This window comes from Podarcis tiliguerta (assembly GCF_965153285.1).
Source record: "Podarcis tiliguerta genome assembly, chromosome: 5".
NCBI lineage: Eukaryota > Metazoa > Chordata > Lepidosauria > Squamata > Lacertidae > Podarcis > Podarcis tiliguerta.
Window position 1 is genome coordinate 72,231,919 of NC_139538.1, and position 20,966 is coordinate 72,252,884.

General features: G+C 43.3%; 1 protein-coding gene across 44 annotated transcripts in view; it reads left to right on the plus strand.

Annotated features, from left to right (window-relative positions):
• The window catches only part of ANK3 (ankyrin 3), a 376,227-nt gene that overhangs the window by 147,083 nt on the left and 208,178 nt on the right, over positions 1-20,966 (plus strand). Inside the window, exon 1 of one of the 44 annotated variants that reach the window (XM_083439846.1) lies at positions 18,950-19,591. The exons of 42 other annotated variants lie outside the window; for them this stretch is intronic. In XM_083439846.1, the coding sequence (XP_083295972.1) occupies positions 19,478-19,591 (114 nt within the window). In that variant the 5' untranslated portion in view covers positions 18,950-19,477. Of the gene's footprint in view, positions 1-18,949; positions 19,592-20,966 lie in introns of those variants that run through there. One more of the 44 variants, XM_083439851.1, reaches the window with a different exon arrangement.

A 20,966-nucleotide genomic window follows, 5' to 3' on the forward strand; every position in this document is an offset into this window, starting at 1 on the left:
CTTCCAATTTCTCCCATTGTTTTGGATATATTATAGTACTCCAATAATTTGGCAAGCCCACTCTCTTTTTGTCGGCATAATACCACTTTTCCAATTTTTCGCAATCAATCAGAAGGTTATTTTCTAAGTCACAATCATACTGGATTATCATGGTCAGACCTTAATGAGTCATCTATCTATCTATCTTCTTCTCCAAAGCAACACTTCAAACCCATAACGTCCAAGGAAACAACTCTTCCCACTTCTACAGTCAGGGGCGTCTTGCCCATAGAGGCAAGTGGTGCAGGGCACCAGGGCGCCAAGTTCTGGAGGGTGCCAGGGAAGAGGCGGAGGCTGGACGCGGCACCTCCCAGCATCAGCTTGCTGCCCTCGCTCACCTCCGCCATGCCGCACCGAAGCAGCGTGCGCCCGAAGCCTCCACCTGCCGTGGCCACCGTGGCACAGGTGCCAGGGAAGAGGCGGAGGCTGGGTGCAGCACGGCACCTCCCAGCATCAGCTTCTCACCCTCGCCCGCCTCACTGAAGCAGCGCCGCGCCCAGAGCCTCTGCCTCTTCCCCACCGGAGGAGCTGCCCTCCAGCCACTGCCCGCCTCCTCCAGCCCCGCAAAGCTGCCAGCAGCGCCATAAAAAGGCCGGCAACTCTGGGAAACGGGAAGGGGGGCACCGGAGGGATTTTTGCACCACGGTGCTGGATATACTTAAGACAGCCTTGTCTCCAGTTCTGTACTAAGGGCCCTTCCAGATGTTTGGAGAGAACATACGGCTTTGCGTACGTTCCGTAAGATCCTGCTGAAATCCTGCGACTTTATATTGCAACTCTTCTGGGAATATTTCTTTTTCCCCCTGTTGGTTCTCGTTGTGTAAGCGAGCCCCTCCAGGTAGCAATAATGTAATAGTAATGGGGAAGCATCGCTGAACAAATAAAGTAGAGTGGTTTGTGGACGGTCCATTATATAGGTCCTAATGTACTGTGTGTTCTTGTGTTGGTGGCGTGCTGCAGAATGCACCCTCAAAAAATGAAATGAAAGAAAACCCTCACCAGTCTGCAGAAGCCCTCAGTGTTTTGACTGGTGTTTATATGGCGGCTTTGTACTATGTTACCTCTAGTGGTACAGGATTATGCACTGACAGTACAGGTAGGTCATCTGATATTTTGCAAAAGCAGAGTAGTCGCTGAGGGATCCCACAGTGGTTTTAACAGCTCTTTGGTTGTGCTCTTTTTACACCATACAGTCACTGAGGCTACACTGAGGTTTGAAGTGGAAGACTGGCACCAAGGCGAGGGGTTCTTTAGCTGTATATCCCTTCATACTGTTTTCCCCCCTGCTGAATCTCACATAAAAATCCCAGCTGGTTTTACCCCCTCTGTGGCAGACCCTCCAAGTGTCCCTGTTTTCCAGAGGCAGTCCTGGATTTACAGAAGCCGTCCCGGTTTCTGATTTGATCCCGGAATGTCCCGCTTTTCCTTAGGACATCCCTATTTTCATCAGGGAAATGTTGGAGGGTATGGAGTTATCCAACCCCCGAGCCAAGGAGATAAGTAACGATACAACCTTTAGAAGACATCTGAAGGCAGCCCTGTATAGAGAAGATTTTAATGATTACTATTTTATTATAATTTTATGTATGTTGGAAGCTGCCCAAAGTGGCTGGGGCAACCCAGTCATATGGATGGGGTATTATTATTATTATTATTAGAACGTTCCTATTTTCATTGGAGAAATGTTGGAGGGTACACACTGTGTGGTTCTGCCCACTGCACTAACTTATGCAGTCGACAAACTTGAAACACAGGCCTCCAGAGAAAAAGCTCAGCTGAGCTCTTCTCTGTGGCATCTACATTTTGGGACCAGGTGCCTTGATCAGGAGGGATTCCTTCATGCAGTCAACCAACCCTGGTAAAATAATAAGTGCTTAAAAGTTTGCCCTCCTCCAAAGGGTGTTGGTGAATAGGGATTGGTTGTTTTAACAGGCAATCAAACTGAAAGGTCAAAATTTGTGTTGTGCATTTGGCATTAAGGTTTCCGTTAAAGTGTGCTCTGTTCAGTACTCTTGGCCATTCCTACTGCTTGGAAAGAAGGTTAGAAATACCTTCCAGACCTCAAGAGTGGGGAAAGGCTATATAGTTCAGTGGCAGAGTGTCTGCTTTGCATTCCGAAGGTCCCTGATTCTATCCCCGGCATCTCTAGGGCTGCTGCGAACCCTGAGGAGCTGCTACCAGTTAGTTTAGACCAGTGTCTCCCAAACTTGGATCTCCATCTTTTTTGGACTACAGTTTCCATCAACCCTGACCACTGGTCTTGCTAGCTATGGATGATGGGAGTTGTAGTAAAAACAACTGAAGACCCAATTTGGGAAACACTAGTGTAGACAGTGCTGAGCTAGATTGATCAATGGTGTGACTCTGCATAAGGCAGCTTCCTGTGATCCTAAGTAACTGGATAAATCCTGTGGATTCTGGCAGGGCCTTTTCTCTCACCACCCCATATTTGAAAATCACCCCCTTGCTGAAATACAGAGCCTTCATTTCATCAGCATTGTTATTCCACTGAAAACACATCTGTTTAGTCAAGCATTCCCCTTAATTTGAACTTCCTAATCTAATTGTTTTAATTTTTCTTGTAACTGGTTTAATTGTTATGCTTTTTAATTGTCCTGTGGGGGATTTTCTTTGTAAATTTTAATTAAGGGTATTTTTATTGTTTCGATGGAAGTGTTGCATTACCTACTTTAATTTTGTGTGGATTTTATAATTGTACATGCCATTTTGGCATGTAAGCAGTATATAAATTGATAAATTATGGCAGTGATGCACACATACCTTTGATTCTAGCCTCATACACATACAACATCTATGGAATTTTCCCCAAGAAGTGCCCTGTGTAAATCAAAAACTTGCTTCCAATATTTTAAAAATTAGTTGATCAGATAGAAAAGGGTATCTTCCTGCTATTCTATGCATTAAATAGCCTAGAATTTAGTTGTCTTCCAGGTGGTGTTTGGGTGTAACTGAAACACACATTTCACCATACATTTTTGCTACAATAAAAGATAAAAAACGCTGCCAATTTGCCTCCCTTTTTGCTTTTTTCTGCAGTTGACTGCCACTCAGGCTGGGAGCTTAAGCTCCCAGAGGCACTGGCAGTGTTGCTGAGAGCAGAATTACATATCGCACAATTGCACCAGGGCCCCAGTGCTGATTCCATCTTCTGAGATCTGATTTGTATGTAAATACTCAGCAATCACCTCCAGGAAGAGAGAGATGGGAGGCTTCTTTTCATCAGAATCTTTTGAAGCATCCTCACTATGGAGTTTAGCTGCGCTGGGGTTTCGGTCCAGAAACTGGATTGGATTGGAAATGGTTTGCCTTAAAGATGGAGATTATTTGCACAGCTGGATTCATTCCCCTCTCCCAGTTTTCTTCTGTAACTAATTAAAATTATAATGAGGCTTAGACTCTTTAAAATACCAGTAGCATCATCCTGACCTCTAGATGCCGAATATTGCAGTGTGGCTTGTATGTTTGAGAGGGAATTATGCCCATATAAATCTCAACATGCTCCATTTAAAATTGCAAAAATATTTAGGCGAAGTCATCTAACATTTCTGAAGTCTGTGCCGGATGTGATCTTTCTTTCTCAACATCCTGACCAGGCATGCATAACCTGTGACTTTCCAAACCAAATGCAGCCTACCAGCCATGTAAGGTGACCCTGCAGCAGGTCAGTAAGCCGCCTGGTTTTGCTGCCTGCCTGGGACTGCACACACAAGGTGGGGTTGTCAAGTTCCTGTCAGATTACAATGGATGACTAATAGGTTGTGTTCATCCTGGTAGGCTAACAAGTTGTGCATGGCAAAGCTCCCTCTTTTTAAAGCAAAGACTGATACATGCACCATCATAACAGAGCCGTAGCTAGGGGGTGATGAGGTGGGCTTCCTTCAGGGGCACAGGCAGGCCCCCCCCTCAAAATCGGCTAATAAATATGTCTATAAATAAAAATATTGATCATTGCCTCATAACAAAAGGTTTTAAATAGAGGGTGAATTGAATGGGGGGGGTTGGAGGAGAGGCGGAAAGAAGAGATAATTTATCAGTGGCTAGGGGGCGCAATCTGGACAGTTCGGCCAGGGGCACAAGATCACCCAGCTATGGCTCTGCATCATAATGGGTCAAAGAAACAACGCCATCTCCGTCTCCAGGTGCATTTCACTCACAAAAATGCATTGTATCAGTCTCAGGCGGAAGCTCCTTGTCACCAAAGGCTAAACTGTCAAACATCAGGCGTGAGGACCCCCAGTGCTTGCCCCTTGTTCACAAAGTTTCTTCTCCCCTTGAAGAACATAGGAACCATCTGCTCCCCACTCTGCTTGCTAAAACAGGGAGATGGCTTAGTTTTGCTTGTGGTGGTGGAGGAGGAGGAGAATGTGTTGGCAGGAAAAACCTTTCCCCTCTCTTCTTCTCTCTTTTGCCCATCATGCCTGCTGCAAAGAGGAGAGCTTTGGAGCAAGGAAAGAAAGGTTCTCCCCCAACATCCCTGCCATATATCTGCCAATTCAAACCACTTTTAAAAAACCAGCAACAGGAGCTGTCCTTAAACACACAGGTTTTGGGTAGTGCTGGAGTGTGACAAAAATTCTGCCTTTATCCAAGTGGTACCACAGAACTGCTTATTCTTGTATTAAGGGAGAATTTGATATGCCAAATCTAGTTTTAAATAAATATCAAGATTTGGGGTAATTCAGCAGAAAGAAGAGAAAACTAAAGAAAATTGCAACAGACATTTAACTCTCACAGTGCCATTAAACGTCAAAATAATGTGTGCCATCAAATTGAATAGTCACTTCTGCTTAGTGGTATCTGTAAATGCGTTTGAAAGATGATAGCGCATCCAGAAATATTTCATTTTCTGTTTGTGTTCCACAATCATCTTTGGAAGGCAAAATGTTCTGCGGTTTTATATTTGAATATTGATGATATGTGCTTTAATTATTAGCCACTTTGAGTAACCTTGTGTGCGTGCAGGAACATATAAATTCATGCAGCACATACATACTGGAGTCACCAACATAGTGCTTGGGGTTGCAGTGGTTCCTCTTGTTCTCTTGACACCCACAAAATATCTGGGACTTCCCCACCTCCCATTGCCCCCTTAGTCATGATGTAGTTCCCCTTTTCTCCCTTGAAAAGTGCATAGGGCTGAAGGACAGAAGTGGCCAATGGGGGCAATGATCAAAGGACTCACCTAAAAACTCAAATGTGCCGATGCACCTAGAAAGGGTAGCAAACCTTTTATATGTATACGTTGGCAATAAGGTTAATGTGCATAACAGGTGACCATTGTACACTTTCACCTTGCCTCATGGATAATGTGCTTGTAATCTGTCCATGTTGGGGACACGGGTGGCGCTGTGGGTTAAAGCCTCAGTGCCTAGGGCTTGCCGATCGAAAGGTCGGCGGTTCGAATCCCCACGGCGGGGTGCGCTCCCGTTGTTTGGTCCCAGCGCCTGCCAACCTAGCAGTTCGAAAGCACCCCCAGGTGCAAGTAGATAAATAGAGACCGCTTGCTAGCGGGAAGGTAAACGGCGTTTCCGTGTGCGGCTCTGGCTCGCCAGAGCAGCGATGTCACGCTGGCCACGTGACCCGGAAGTGTCTTCGGACAGCGCTGGTCCCCAGCCTCTTTGAGTGAGATGGGCGCACAACCCTAGAGTCTGTCAAGACTGGCCCGTACAGGCAGGGGTACCTTTACCTTTAATCTGTCCATGTAGAGGGAATTGGAGCTTTGTCAGGGTCAAATCCAGAAGTGAGAATTCTGGAGCTGATATTGAATGCAAGGGGGACTGAAGCTGTATACAGAATCATCGAAATACCTTTACATATTTATACACTGAAAAGGGCTGTGTTCATTACTTTCCAGGTGAACATAAATGTGTCTGGCCTAACCATCCCACTTCGTTTCCTGTCCTACTGGCTGTGTTCCTAGCAAACCCAGGCCTAACCTGGGAAGAGGTGCCTAGTGGGAGGCAAGCTCCCCTGGCAGATGATGTCTTGGCAAGCATCCCTTGTGGTATGCAGGGGGATGTAGGACATGCTCATTATCACAGTCTGTGGGGCAGTGGCAAAGCCTTACAGTCACAAGAGCACACCTTTAGGAGTGGGGAACCTTTTTCAGCTGTATTCCCTTTGGGGCATGAGAGTGGAAGGCACATGCCAGGGGTGGGCAGAGCAGTGACTGTAGATTTCGCCTTTGTTCAGCTAATTTCTACACAGACTCACACACACCTCTCTACTCTCCCTCCATTCAAGCGAGATGCATTAGCAAAGTTTAAGGACCACGTCCCTGCTGAGCAAAAGGGCTAAGAACGGGTCTGAAACAGGACCAGATAAGAGTTGGTTGGGAGGGCTGCATTTGTCCTCCAGACAGGATGTTCTCCATCCCTGGCCTAGACAATACACCTGTAGCACACACAGGGATTTCTCTGCAGGCAAATCAATTTAGAAAGGGTGTCTTGGTGGGGGGGCTTTACAAACAACTGCTAGAATAACACAGGGAGTAGCTATATCAGTGAACCTCAAAGCAATCCACCTTGCTTAAGACTGGTAGCCAAGATGATGTTGACTTTTTCTCTATTTGGACTAAATACACGAGAAGAGAAGACTCCCTGGAAAAGACCCTGATGTTGGGAAAGATTGAGGGCACAAGGAGAAGGGAACGATAGAGGACGAGATGGTTGGACAGTGTTCTTGAAGCTACCAACATGACTTTGACCAAACTGCGGGAGGTAGTGGAAGACAGGAGTGCCTAGCGTGTTCTGGTTCATGGGGTCACAAAGAGTCGGACACGACTAAAAGACTAAACAACAACAAAGCATTAATTTGAAATCTAGGCATTGTTTTTCCCCTGTTAGTTGTTGGGCTGGGTAGAAACAGAGCTTGTCCAAAAAGAAAAAGAAAGAGTGAAAGAAAGACATTTCTAAAGGGTAAGCAATAAACCTTGGCCTTTGTTCAACACTGAGCACACAGAGGCTTTCCGGCAACAAATCTCTCAGTGACTGAGCATCCAATCATTCTGAGTCACCTCTAAAGAGAGGCTTACTGTAGATTGCTGTGTTGTGTTAATACTTTTCTGTATGCTGCTTCAGAAGGACAGTAGCAGCATATGATTTCCCCTACCCACCCCTAAAAAAAGTGAGAAAGGAAAGACTAAGCAGACCTTAACAGAAAAGGTCTCTCTCTCTCTCTCTCTCTCTCTCTCTCTGTGTGTGTGTGTGTGTGTGTGTGTGTGTTCCTTGGCCTCAGGAAAATTATTCCAGATGGGGTCTCGAGCATTGAGAAAATTGATGGTGTGATTATGGAGTTGTGGGTACGATAATCTCTGTGTTGTATCATTAGTTTTTGTATAGTTTCACCTGTTCTGTACTCACCTAAAAATAAAATTTTGTTCATGGTCAATCCAAATTCTGCACCAATATCAGCTGAATCCTGCAGCCTCTATGGAGTGTGCCTGTTCATGTAGTTTCTTTTATTTTGTACTATTTATTCTCATGTGCCGGAGTGGGGGGGAGAGAGACACAGAACTGCATTCACTGGGTGAACTGAAGCAGGATTCTTAGCAGGGGTGTTGTAAGAACAAATGGGAAAAAATACCTTGCAAATGACAACACAAGCCACAGGAAAGCTCTCCTGAACATGCTTAGTCAGTAGAGCATGAGACACTTAATCTCAAGGTCATGGGTTCAAGCCCGACTTTGGGCCAAAGGGGGTTGGACTAGATGACCCTCGTGGTCCTGTCAAAATCTACACTTCTATGATTCTCTTAGCCCCTCTGAAATGAACGGGAGCTGCAAAAGAGGCCAAGTTTTAGAACCCTGCCCATCCAGAGCTTTGCCCTGCCATTGCTTATGTGTGCTTCCTTCCCATTGAAGAGCATGGGAGTTATTGCCATCAGATTCCCTGTGTATGGTTGAATGTGCAGCTCATCTCTGTTAAAATCTAACAGCAGCTCCATATGCATTTAGACATGAAAAAGACAAGTAGGCACATAATCTTTGGAGAGTGTGTGATGTTGCATGGGGAGGACCATTGCTTGGCCACATTGCTCCTGCACCACCTTTCAGTGCATGGAGGGGGGGTCATGTAAAATCCACCCTCCCAATTGCTTATTTCCATTAAAAGTGAAGCTGAACCAATTTTTATTTCTACCTGATTTTGATTTGCAATTTTACAGGCTTCAGGGGGCTGGCTAATGTTCTTTTGGGTCTGTGGTCTGGCTGTTGGGCATCCCAGGGTCTGAATTATTATATCCACTTATACAGGAATTACCCCATAGAAGAAATGTATATTTGCTTTGGAAATTACCTCTTGTTTTAATTAAACATTGTAAGAGATGGTTTTAAGCTGTGCCTCACTTTAAGTGATCGACTTAACAAGCTCTCCAAGGCACTTTTTGAAAAGTTTACTATTTAAGTGTCAATTCTCAGGTGCCCTGTCCCCCCCCCCCCCCTGTGCTAGTTGGCAGCTTATCCCTGCACTCCTGTCAAGTTCCAGGTCCCTTGCCAGGAATGTGTGCTGCTTAATTTGAGAGTCCTTGGGAAAGCCAACCTCTCCCTCTGCTCTTCTGCCCCCGCTACCTGGGTCAGCCTGACAGCCAGCCAGCAACAGTGGCCTTCCAGGAAATACACAGCATGCCAGAATCTGGGATGCTGTGGACGTATACCTATGAATAGAAGGAGAACATAGGTAGGATGAGGCCACTCAGATCCACATCCATGCATGTTTTTCAAAAGGATCCCTCCCTCCCACACAGTTGCCAACTTTTCAGCTGGACTCTGTAGCCTGTCAGCCAGTTCTGTTGATTTGTTCCAACTATGGGTCATAACAAGATAAAAGAAGAGAGGTGTGCATTTCATTGCCTCAGGAATAATCAGCTGCACACCCATCTGAATATTTTTTGTTTGACCACGCACTTGAAATCCTTCCATTCTATATGCAGTTATTCCTCTCCCATTGCTGTGCGTCTTGATTTATGCTGCTTTAGATCTAACTTGGATGGGTGATTCCTTTCAATGTGAGTGCTTGAATTCCCCAGAATTTTAAAGGGCTTCCCATCCTGTTAAATAAATCTTAGGCTGTAATCCTATACCTAGGAGTGAGACCCATTGAATGTTGTGGGACATCATTGCATGGTCAGTCATTTAATTATGTAAGCATATTAATGGAAATAGAAGGGTGGATTTTACATGACTGTCTTAAACTTGCATACAAATAAGACAGTTTCCTTGAAGAAGAAAATGTATTATTTATTTGCTTTTCGCCAATGTAGGTGCCATCTTTAAAAAGCAATTTTTCCTATGTCAAAGAAGAGCACGTATCTCGCCTAAGAAGGCACCTGCTCTGATTTAAGAAGTGTTCTGATTTAAAATAATAATTATTTTTAAATCTGTTACCCCAAATTAATCAGAGCTCCCTTTGAATCAATCAAAGTGTTTCATCAATTTCAGCAGGGATTTTCACACACACGTTAATCGCATATTTGCAACCATAAAAGGTGGAAAGCTGCTTTTTGAAAACAAAGTTGAAATTCACATAGCATTGAATTCCAAATGGATACGTCAAAAGCCTGTGGCTAAATAATACATTTTTGTGCTTCTCCAGAATCACAGTCCTAACCGTAGACTTTTTGATCATAGTTGGTGACAAACTGGATTGCTCTGCTCAAAAATGTTAACTTTTGAAGTTATATATGAAAAGTATTGAATATAAGGCGCAGCCTTCAAGGTCAATAGAGGACTCCAGAAAATTTGAAACTAATTCTTCTTATACAAAACAGCATCTTGCTATAATGGAAGGTAGAGAGAGTAATGCATAAAATTTGTCTTCAGAAAGGAAAACTAGATTGTGATGACAGGATCTAAGATGGAAAAGACCTATTAGGTCATCTTTTCTATTGCTCTGACAAGGGAGGATTGTTCTGTTCAGTGCATTTTTGAGTGTTTTAGCCAGTTCACTTCCAAATGTCTCAAGCAATGAGCTGTTCCTTGCAATACAACACTTAAATGCAAAGCTACCATGAGAGGAAAAAGCTCTTCAATGTTCTTGAGTGCCATGAGGCAAAACCAGAATTAAAATCTTATTAAACCACATTCATTTTCTGGTCCTTACTCAAACATTCTTCTAACATCCATATACAGTGGTACCTCAGGTTAAGAACTTAATTCGTTCTGGAGGTCTGTTCTTAACCTGAAACTGTTCTTAACCTGAGGGTACCACTTTAGCTAATGGGGCCTCCTGCTGCCGCTGCGCCACCACTGCGCGATTTCTGTTCTCATCCTGAAGCAAAGTTCTTAACCCAAGTTACTATTTCTGGGTTAGTGGAGTCTGTAACCTGAAGCGTCTGTAACCTGAAGCGTCTGTGACCTGAGGTACCACTGTATTGCAGTTTAATCTTATAAGAAATCTTATTTTACATTCCTAAGATCTGATATTTTTATATGCAAATCAAATTGCCATAGCCGGATGTGCTTCAAAACCTGAGCGACTACAGCATAAACAGATTGGGTTGCCCTCCTAGATCCATCTTCAAGAGGAATAGCAGGACCTCAGTGTAGAAAAATGGTTGCTTTTTTCTGCAAAGTACAGAAGGCAAAAGTGAAGAGGAATATATATGTGTGTCGGAGCTGAAAAGAATACCCACAGCCACAAATATATGCATTATTTTAAAACATCACCTTATCTTCTCGTTTTGCCGTTTAATTTTGAAAGTGATTTCCCACCCCGCACCCCCAACTTTGCGTTTGGGCTTTCGAACCTTTGTCTGTGTTTTGAAGTTCAAGTTCTTAGGGACCTCTTGGCACTCCTCCCCTCCCCCCTCTTTTGGTTACTTGTTGTTTTCTTCTTATGAATATTTTGGCAGGCATTAAATATAAACTCTCATAAGCCATGGGCTGTCAATGATGAAATAGAACGTCATCAATAAATGCTTTTGTCGAATGCTATCACCTGCCTACCTCCCAGTGCTGTCAGATCTCAAATGCCATTGTGTGTCATCTGTCCAATAGCAATGATCAAAACACCAAGCACTGGAACTTGATGACTGTAAGATATTGATATAACTAACTATGAAACCCTTTGAATGTGATCCTGACTGTGTGGCAGCCTCTCTCTAGTTATATAGCCTTTGTATGTGAGAAGAGATGCTGACTGCTGTGTGAAATACTCATCCGAATTCTCAGTACTCAGGTGGACGGACCATGTAGACACTGATCCAGCTATGCAGGAGCTAGTTATGGAAAAGCAGATCCTGAACTTCTAGGTGTGCTTTGTGGCAAATATTTGAATATTGAGATGATATCTGGGGGGATATTTAGCATCCATATTTTCAAGGGAGCTTTTGGGAGGGGTGTGTGAAATTGATTTATTTCAGCTCTGAGGCACAGTTCTTCTATCCACATTCATCATGCAACATTATCGGAGTTCTAACAAAATAGGTAATCTACTTTCATCAGTAGATGCTCCACATTATCGCACATTGATTATTTAAAATGTTTAGGATCATCAAGTAACATTATAGGTACTCCTTGGGGCATCTCCGTGGAACTGAAACGGTACACGTGGTCTTTAATGGATGCCTTCCGTAAACTAGCTGTACTACTTGGGATGGCCACAAATCACATTCCGTTGGCATACTGAACATTTAATGGGCAGAAATGACTAGCAGGATCACGGCGTCAGTTTGTACGTGTTTATTGCAGACAGGAGAACAAATCTGTACAAGTTCAGCTGGCACGTGATGAGCGAAAAAGTCTAAGCTGGAATGAACTCTTCACATTGGACTGAATGTAAGCTGAGTGTCCTACTTTAGCATGTCCTCTAAAGATAAGCAAATTAGGCACCATTTTTTGCAGTAGCAACAGGATGCTGTTTCTGGCTGGGAGAAGGGGTTGTTAGATGCATCGCAGTTACTTGCATAGGTCTCTCCGAACTGAAATGCTATAGAACCTGATTCCATATGACATGGTGCAAGACCCTGATCATGTCAAGTAGCTCCTGCTGAAATTGAGTTTTGATGGAAGGTCCTCTTGAGTATTGGGACATCAGCCCTTCTATGTTATAAATTTATGAAAAAGGGGATGAAAAGGCATCATGCTTCCAGATGTCTTGCCCAAGCAACACACTCCTTAAATGAGCAGCTACATCAAGCCCTTGAATGGGGCAACATGCTGCAATTTGCTGGACACATTAATATTGTTAATACATTGTATTTCATCTGGTATTTTTAGGCTTTGCCTCCCTTTGCTCTGTGTCTTGCCCAGGCTTTTGTTGTTTTCTAAATTTGTATCCCATCTTATTTCTGAAGGCAGCTAATTTCTGTTTGGGAAGATATGGGGGGAGGGGGAATCCCTCCAAAATCCACTAAAATAGAGGGTGAAAACAGGAGTAAAAGCAGCCAAGAAAATTCAGTTCTAATTTGGGCAGGACAGAGGCCAAAACTATAAAAGGAACTGGACACTATTAAAAAGCTTTCAAGAACAGATCAGAAGTGGCAATGCCAGGTGACAGACTCCCCCTCCCTCAGGTGCCAGTCTAGCTTGTAAGGTCTCTAAGCAAGAATTTCAGCATCTTCCTTCTCTCTTCCACACAAGAGGAAATGTCTCATTGAGATCATATTTGTTGTGTCCCATGCATGCATCATCCAAAAATAAAAAGAATGCTTTTCCTTACAGAATTGTTATTTTCCTTATGCAGATTTGTGTAGCTTGTACTCTTGCCTTCAGAGATAATGTGGGTGGCAATTGGAGACTGGGCTTTTTCTGACGTAAAGAGATCTCCTCCATTTTCCTCCTCAACAACATTCTGCTTCCATGAATGCTGTTTTTCACCAACCATTTCACCAGTTGATTTTACCTTATATTTATTATTATTATTATTATTAGCTGCTTTAGTTTTTATGTTGTTTGATTTTTATATTGATTCTTAAGTGCTTTTATTATATTTTTCACAGCCCTGGGTTCTGACTTAATTTGAGAAGTGGGGTAGCCATTCTAGAAATAAATGAATTTGCCCCATGTCGCAACCTTCATACACAGAACCACAGCTTTGTGTAAATGATTATTTAATCCAGAACAACTGCTATTCCTACATTGTTGAGGTAGGGTCATCTGCTACACTCTACATTGAATCATAAATTACTAGAATTGCCCAGTGTTGTAGCATTTACTCACTGTATCATAATGGGTTTGGTATCTCCACCCCCAGAATAAGCATGCACTGAAAAAGCTTTTTTTATTATTTTAAAAAAGTCTATTCTTACAATCACATCATGAGGGAAACACACCAGTGGAACACACATGCATCCCCATAGTTACAAACTGGGGGGTGGGGGTAATCAGGGAGGAACAGGGAAGCGCCATTGGTACCCCATGAGGTGAGTCATCACTGCTGTGCCAACCTTGTTTCCACATCAGTATACTTACATATTTTAATGCCCTGTGTTTAAAAACAACACTGCTCCCTTTAACTAGAATAGAGAACAGTTTGAACTTGAACCTTTCTCCTTGATGAGTTTGCATCATGCTTGCAGGGAAGGGGTGGGTGGAGGGGGTGGGGAGTTCAGGATTTTTTTAAAAAAGTGAGAGCACACTACAAAAAAAATCACCCCTCACTTTTAGCCTGAAATGGTACAGCCTATTATGTCAGCTCAAGATTCTACTCAAATGAGCAGATGAGCTGGAAGAAATGTTTTGTGGGCTCAGCTTACAAGGCTGCACCTAAGAATCCTTTTCTTGGGAAAGATGAATATGTAGTCAGCAAGTGTTCTGTGCACATAATTATTTCAGGAGAGATTCCTAAGTGCTAGGGAGCCTTGCCCTAGAACTGCTTTCAGAATGGACTGAGCATCCTTCAGAGGACTCATCACTGTCTCAAAAGCAGCACTCCCTGACCTTGAAGCATGATTGGAGCTTGTATGAAGAACCACTGTGGTCGTGACTTTGTGCCTGATTTACAGCACTGTGATGCAATTGTTTGCATATATCTTCCTTAGCTGCATTTTGTATGCTTCTATTGTCTGGAGCTTAGACACCATCATCGTAGCTGACGGGGGAGGCTGCTACATTTGATTTTGGGATTTTTTTGGCTGCTGTCCCTGGCTCCTGCGTCATACCCAGATCCATTTGCTTTGGGTAGATTGACTTACTGATACTATTGCAGATAGAAGGATTCTCATACAGTGTTACTGTTTTCTGTTTATTGCTCATGAATAACAAATTGTACATGTTCCTGAATAAGTGACATGAACGTGGGCAAAAGATCGGTTGAGCTGAACCACAAGTACATAGGAAGCACTGTCATGGCTGGTGTATACACAAAGGGCAGAAAAGAACTGCCTGGATCAAAGCAAAATTCTGTCTAGTCCAGAAGCCTTGTCTTAACGCTGGCCAGACAGCTGCCTCTGGAACCTCACAAGCAAGACATGAAAGTCCTAGAATCCAGTTTATTAAAAAATAAAATTAAAAACGATTGGTATTTTTGGGTATTCTAATGTCACTTTATGTGTGTAAATTTAAAGAAATTTCTCTCTACAAATGCATGTGTTTGTTTGCCACTATTCCAGCCTGTTTAATAAATAAACTGGGCCTGCAGAACTTGTAGCCCGCCAAGCTGAACGCAGCCCCCCAGACACAGGTATCCAGCTGCGAATATAAAAGAACAGGTGGTTCATGAAGCTGAATTTTGCTTAGTGGGTCACAAGCTGAGTGGACCTAAAACGGAACCACGACTTGCGTAGACTTAAATGTCACCATTAATTTTGTACTGGAATTTGTAAGAACTCTGAAGTTTTGAATATTTAAAGCAAAATAAAAAAAAGTGCTTTCTATCTAACATCTTACATCCTTACATTCATTCATTCATTCAAACAAACACATACATACATAATTTTATTTGTATGCCGCCTTTCCACAGTTAAAACTGTGCTCAAGGCAGCTTACAACAAAACATCAAAAATAGTCATAAACAATAAATAAAACATTCAAAAATACACAACCAAACTGAACAATTTCCACCTAAATCACAACAAGATCTAAAATAAAGATACAAAAAAAAAAAACACACCCCACAGCAACAACCACCCTCAAAACACCCCAGCCCAAGTGTCTGTTCAGCAGCCTCCATTTTTGTCGCTGGAGCCAGTCAAAGCCACACCCTCGCAGTCCAGGTAGAAAAGGCCTGCAAGGCAGGGAGCAGTCCTTCCAGGACTCACAGCCAATGTGGTCTCTCGAGTGTAATAATTAGGTCAGAGAAGCTGCTTTCCATTCTGTTTTTGTCAGAGTGGGCGTAGAGCTGCATAGCGCAAATTCATTATTTACACATCTTACCTGTCTTGGAAGTGATGCAAGAGCAAACTTCAGACATTTCTGGAATGTCGGCTGCAATAATATTATGCAGTTGTTAAAGGGTGTCCCATTTTGATTCTTTACCCCATCCTCACTAATAAATATTAATGATGTGAAGTACAATAAGAACAAAGTTAGTTCTTTTCTATAAAAATACATGACACCCATGAGGTGTACACTTCCTAAGAACAAGTGCAACAAATTCATGTTTACAAAGACTTGGATCATACAGGGTTGTTCATTGGGAGTCTGCCCTGGAGCCAGAAGCAGTATATTGAGTGTACCTAAAGTGTACATAGTGGTGCCCAGTGCCTTCCATCAGCTTTGGCTGATCGCCCAGCTGTGCCCTTATCTGGACCGGGATAGCCCAACTTCTCTCATCTAAACTCTGGTAGCCTCTAGATTAGATTACTGCAACATGTTATACAGTGGTACTTTGGGTTAAGAACTTAATTCGTTCCAGAGGTCTGTTCTTAACCTGAAACTGTTCTTAACCTGAAGCATCACTTTAGCTAATGGGGCCTCCCGCTGCCGCCGCGCCGCCGGAGCACGATTTCTGTTCTCATCCTGAAGCAAAGTTCTTAACCCGAGGTACTATTTCTGGGTTAGCGGAGTCTGTAACCTGAAGCGTCTGTAATTTGAAGTGTCTGTAATCTGAGGTACCACTGTACATGGGGCTGCCTCTGAAGACAGTTCAGAAACTTCAACTGGTACAGAATGCAGCAGCCAAGCTGCCCACCGGGGCAAGATTATGTTGGCAGCTGTCTGTCTTGAAAGACAATGGGGTGCCCTTATGACATACCCACCACACAACTGAATAATGCACCACACTCTCTGGTGGGGAGGGGGGCACCCACCACCCACCTATGAATTTTAAGAGGCAAGCCTTTGTGGGGGACAATGTTCCTCACTCTGAGGTGAGGAGGCAGACAGGCAGGGATGTGGGAACCCTTCTTTCTCCTTCCTGGGTTTTATCCCAGGTCGTGAAAAGTTTACAGTGAGCTTGAAGGAAGAAGTTGAGGAACTGTTGCTCATCCAGCTGAGGTGGAACTGAGATTTTGATATGGTCCACTGAGCATGAGGAAGGCAAGGTTATGCACCATTAAAGTCACATATAACTTATAGAACAGTACTTCTTAACCGTGTGTGTGTGTGTGTGTTATGGACCCCCTTGAGAATCTATTGAAAGCTGTGGACCTCCTCCCCAGAAATATGCACATTTTTTGCAAGATTTTATTGCACTGGGATTTTTTGTGTGTGGTCAGTTCACAGACTCCCTGAAGCCCATGCATGGACCACAGGTTAAGAACCCTCTGTTCTAGAGATTCCCTTTTTGGCTTGTTATTTGGGTGAAATGCTATTGCTTTATCAGGATCCATTTATATTACATTTATAAAACTTTATGAGAGTTATATCTTAGAAATAAAATATGATCTCACTGGAATATGCTGTGTTATAACATGATGCTGTGTGCGATTAGAATACTGTATGTGAAGCACCTTTCTTTTATTTAACAAATACAGTGGTACCTCGGGTTACATATGCTTCAGGTTACATACACTTCAGGTTACAGACTCCGCTAACCCAGAAATAGTACCTCAGGTTAAGAACTTTGCTTCAGGGTGAGAACAGAAATTTTACTCCGACAGCACAGCAGCAGCAGGAGGCCCCATTAGCTAAAGTGGTGCTTCAGGTTAAGAACAGTTTCAGGTTAAGAACGGACCTCCGGAACGAATTAAGTACTTAACCCGAGGTACCACTGTAGAGGGAATTTCCCGAGCCAGATTTCCATCTCCCTCTCATGAATCATTAAACTTGACAGAAAAAAAATCACCGGCTCCCTCAGCCTGAAAGCGAGATAAGCACTGCACCCCAAAGTCGCCTTTGACTGGACTTAACCGTCCAGAGGTCATTTACCTTACCTTTGTTACAAATGTATCACATGGTATTTTATTATGTTATTCTACATAATTATGTAGTTTATATATAGCTTAATATTTACTGCTTGTAATGTTCCGTGATCCTTGCTGTTAGGTGTCCTGTCCTAGATCTGGAAAGCCAGTAAAGATCATATTCTGCCAAGCTGTGTTCAACACGCTACACTTGGTTCCAATTCTGTCTCCTCCCATGCAGTGCCATATTTTATCCTGGCTCTCCCAGCCCTTGGTCTGTCTTTGGGACCCATCTTGGAGCAGAGTGGAGCAGGGGACAGACACAGATATGTTTAAAATCAAACGCTGGGTACCCTAACAAGCCCTAAGGAGAAAGGAAGAGTGTGAGAACTCTGTGAGACTATACAGACCTGTGGTGCACTTTTAAGGTTCTGTGAAGGCAATAGGGAGGACCCCAGAGAAGACGAAAACCTATGAAAAACCAAGGATGGGCACCATTGGCCTTCAGCACCACCAGTCAACACTAGACAGAGAAAGGCATATGGCTTGCCTGCATTGCGCTGGCTAGGGAAGGATAAAGAAGTGGGTCAGCACTCTACTTCCTCTGCCAATCAAGATGTGTAGAGGGAAATAATAATCTGGGAAGAAGGTCAAGGAGGAGTGTAGCTTCTGCCTCTGCGAGGCTTGGGGGGTGGGGCAACACACAAATAATTCCTCTAGTAACCCCAAGGGAAATCTCTGCTTGAGTCCTTTGTCACAGACCCCGGGATTCCAGAACTGTATTTAGAGCAAGGAGATGCGATCACAGTGCCCCTTAAAAAGGCTGCTACTTCTATTTCTATTTGACAAGTTGGTTCCTTCCTTGTCTGGTTTCTCTATAGCACTGCTATTGTAAACAATAATGCTAATGTCTGTGTATGTGAGCAAACACAAATGCTCACAGAAACACACACACATATATAAATACATTGTGTTGATACATACACAGTATGGTCTCCCTCTATATATATATATTTGATATATGCATAATTTTAGATGCCAACAGATACAGAAAGACATGTGGTACAAATTGTCTTGATCTCCTTTGAGCCCATGCTAGTGGAAAATGCCCCCTGCAGGTCTTTTTATACTGATCCTATTTTACCTCCCCTAATGAATATTCAAAAGCTGCAGTCACTGAGGACTCAGGTGGCAAAAATAGCAAGGTGATCGAAGCAAGCCCTTCCATAAAAGCCTACGTCTACATTGCTCAGTGCAAGGAAATAGGGTTTGTTACACAGATTCCTGGCTGTGCAGGGGGGTGGGTTCTGTTTCCCCCCTTTCGATCATGTAAAAGAAAATTGCCAGGAAATTTCCTATGAATTAGAGGCCTGTTTCGTGCACTCGCATGATCACATTCCCCCCCTCCCCCCTCCCAAGATGTGTTGTAATAAGCATGTGTTTAGAAGAGAAAGGAAGAATAAGACAACAGTGCTTTCTGTAATCCTTGCAGCAAGATCGAACATTCAGCATAAAGGGCACGCTGTTAAGATATAGCAATGCATGCATTGTTTTCTACATAATGCAGTCAGGGTCTCCATGGTAAAATGAAGGGGGGAGGAGAAATATATTTTTTATTTTTTTATTTTTGTCACCATCAGCAGTTAATCTAAAGTGGGAGCTGCTCCATTTCATTGTGGGTTAAGTGGCTCACCATGCCGAATTAAGTGAGGGAGTATAAATCATAGCCGTTGTTTTTGAGGGGTGGATTTCTAAAATGCATGTGAGGATTTTTGAAGAAAAACACTGATCCGACAGGAGTTGTTGCTTTGGAGTGTTTGTAAGAGGAAGCCATCATTTCCAGCATACCCCCTTCAGTGGAATCACTTAGACACTTCCAGCTGGTGGTGGGGGATGCAGCCATAATACAGCTTTCTCTGTCCCAGCTGTCTTTCTCGTTACGTTAAATGCATTAGGATGGCTGCACTGTTTTGCCGAGCTTCAGGTACAGAAAGGTACTGGAAGAGATGTTGCGAGCATGAATTTGTGTAGCATCTGCCAGCTTCATCAAGACCTTTGAATTGTGAATGTCTTCCTGGCTCCAGCCACAGCTTTTCTTCCAGGCACTGCTTGTGAGGAGGGCTGGTTAAAGGTGCCTGAGGATATCACCTTATATATACCAGGAAGGATTGTTGCAAAGGGTGTTCTTAATGCATTATGGCTCACGCAGCATCACAGCTCAAGAAAAACAGAGATTTAGAACTTAACGCCGAAGAAGAAAATGAGAAAAAGAGGAAACATAGGAAAAGATCCAAGGATCGGAAGAAAAAGGTACCTTTATTTGTAACAGCAATTTCTTTACATGGATTCCTTTGTTTTACTTTGACATCTCACACTGCAGTGAGAGCAGAGATGTGGTACGCTTGTAACTTGGTGACTGTGGATAATTGTTAAGGCTGTGAAATGTCATTGCAAGCCAAAACTTGCGGTGGGTGGGGGTGGGGGTCGCTTTGAAAGGCAAATGTTTCTTTTTTTAAAGTCAGAGATTCTAGATTTGTTGCAGTGACCAGCGCAGGTGGTGGGCTTTCTCTTCACCCCCCCCCCCCCGACAGATTATCACATTGTCTTGAGATGTGAGCTCGTTTTATTTCAGTGCAATGGAAGTCAGTTTAAGAAATGGCAGTTTTGCAGGTTAAACAATTAGCATCTGCGTAGTTCTCACGTGAGGATAAATAGTTGGTTTGTGATCTGTTGGTAAGAAATCTGTGCAGAAATTCTGCTGGGACTCTCTCACATGTTTGCCTTTGAAATAATCCATTAATTTCAACAGAAGTCACTGAATGTGCTGCTGCAGTATGTGTTTTTTATCTTGACGGCCTTTTTTATGGGGAAATAACACCCAAATCAACTGTTGTTATAAACTTTCTTTTGTTAGGTTGAAATATTGGTGTGAGATTACTGAGCCCTCTTCCAACATCCCCTCCCCCAGTGGTGTTGTAATTACCCTGGATGCAGAGGTACTTGGGGTAAACTGAGTCCTGGGCATGCCAATCTAGTGTGTACTAGCCCTTGCTGAATTTTGACTGAAGCCAGCTGGCTTCCCCCAACGTAAGACTTGAAACACAATAGTGGAAAATAAGAGCAGAACCCTAAATGAAGATGCTGTGTGGGCTTGCCCTTTAAGAGGACACCTTACGCACCAGAAAAGGGCCCTGTGGTGGTTTCTTGGTGCTTAATAGCTGTGAATATTCTTTGAGGAAAAGAAACAGAAGCAGCTCAGATGCCTATAGTCTGAACACAGGAATGAGGTTATGTTGCATTTTCATGTCCCTTTGTGATATTCCCTAAGGGACGCATAATCTAATGGGCTCTGAGCACTGATGCATGTGTTTCCTTAAAGGACACATTGTAAATTCCTTCTGTACATATGTGCCTCTGTGGCTTGGGTGGCAGCTTCTCATTTCCTCAGCTTTCTTCCTCCCCACCCCCTTCTCTTTTCACTGCAAAAAGCAGTGCTGAGTGTAATGAGAGAGAGAGAGAAAAGGCACTAAGGAGCCTTCTGATACAGTAAGACCGTTAGAAGGCTGTATATAGATGGCTGCAGCAGAGTGTGTACTGCAGCATGTAGGTTTATGGGTATTTCTCCCATTTAAAGGGGCATGAGCAGGCTTTCTGTTAAATTACTGCTCTTGTCTCCTTTTCTGCA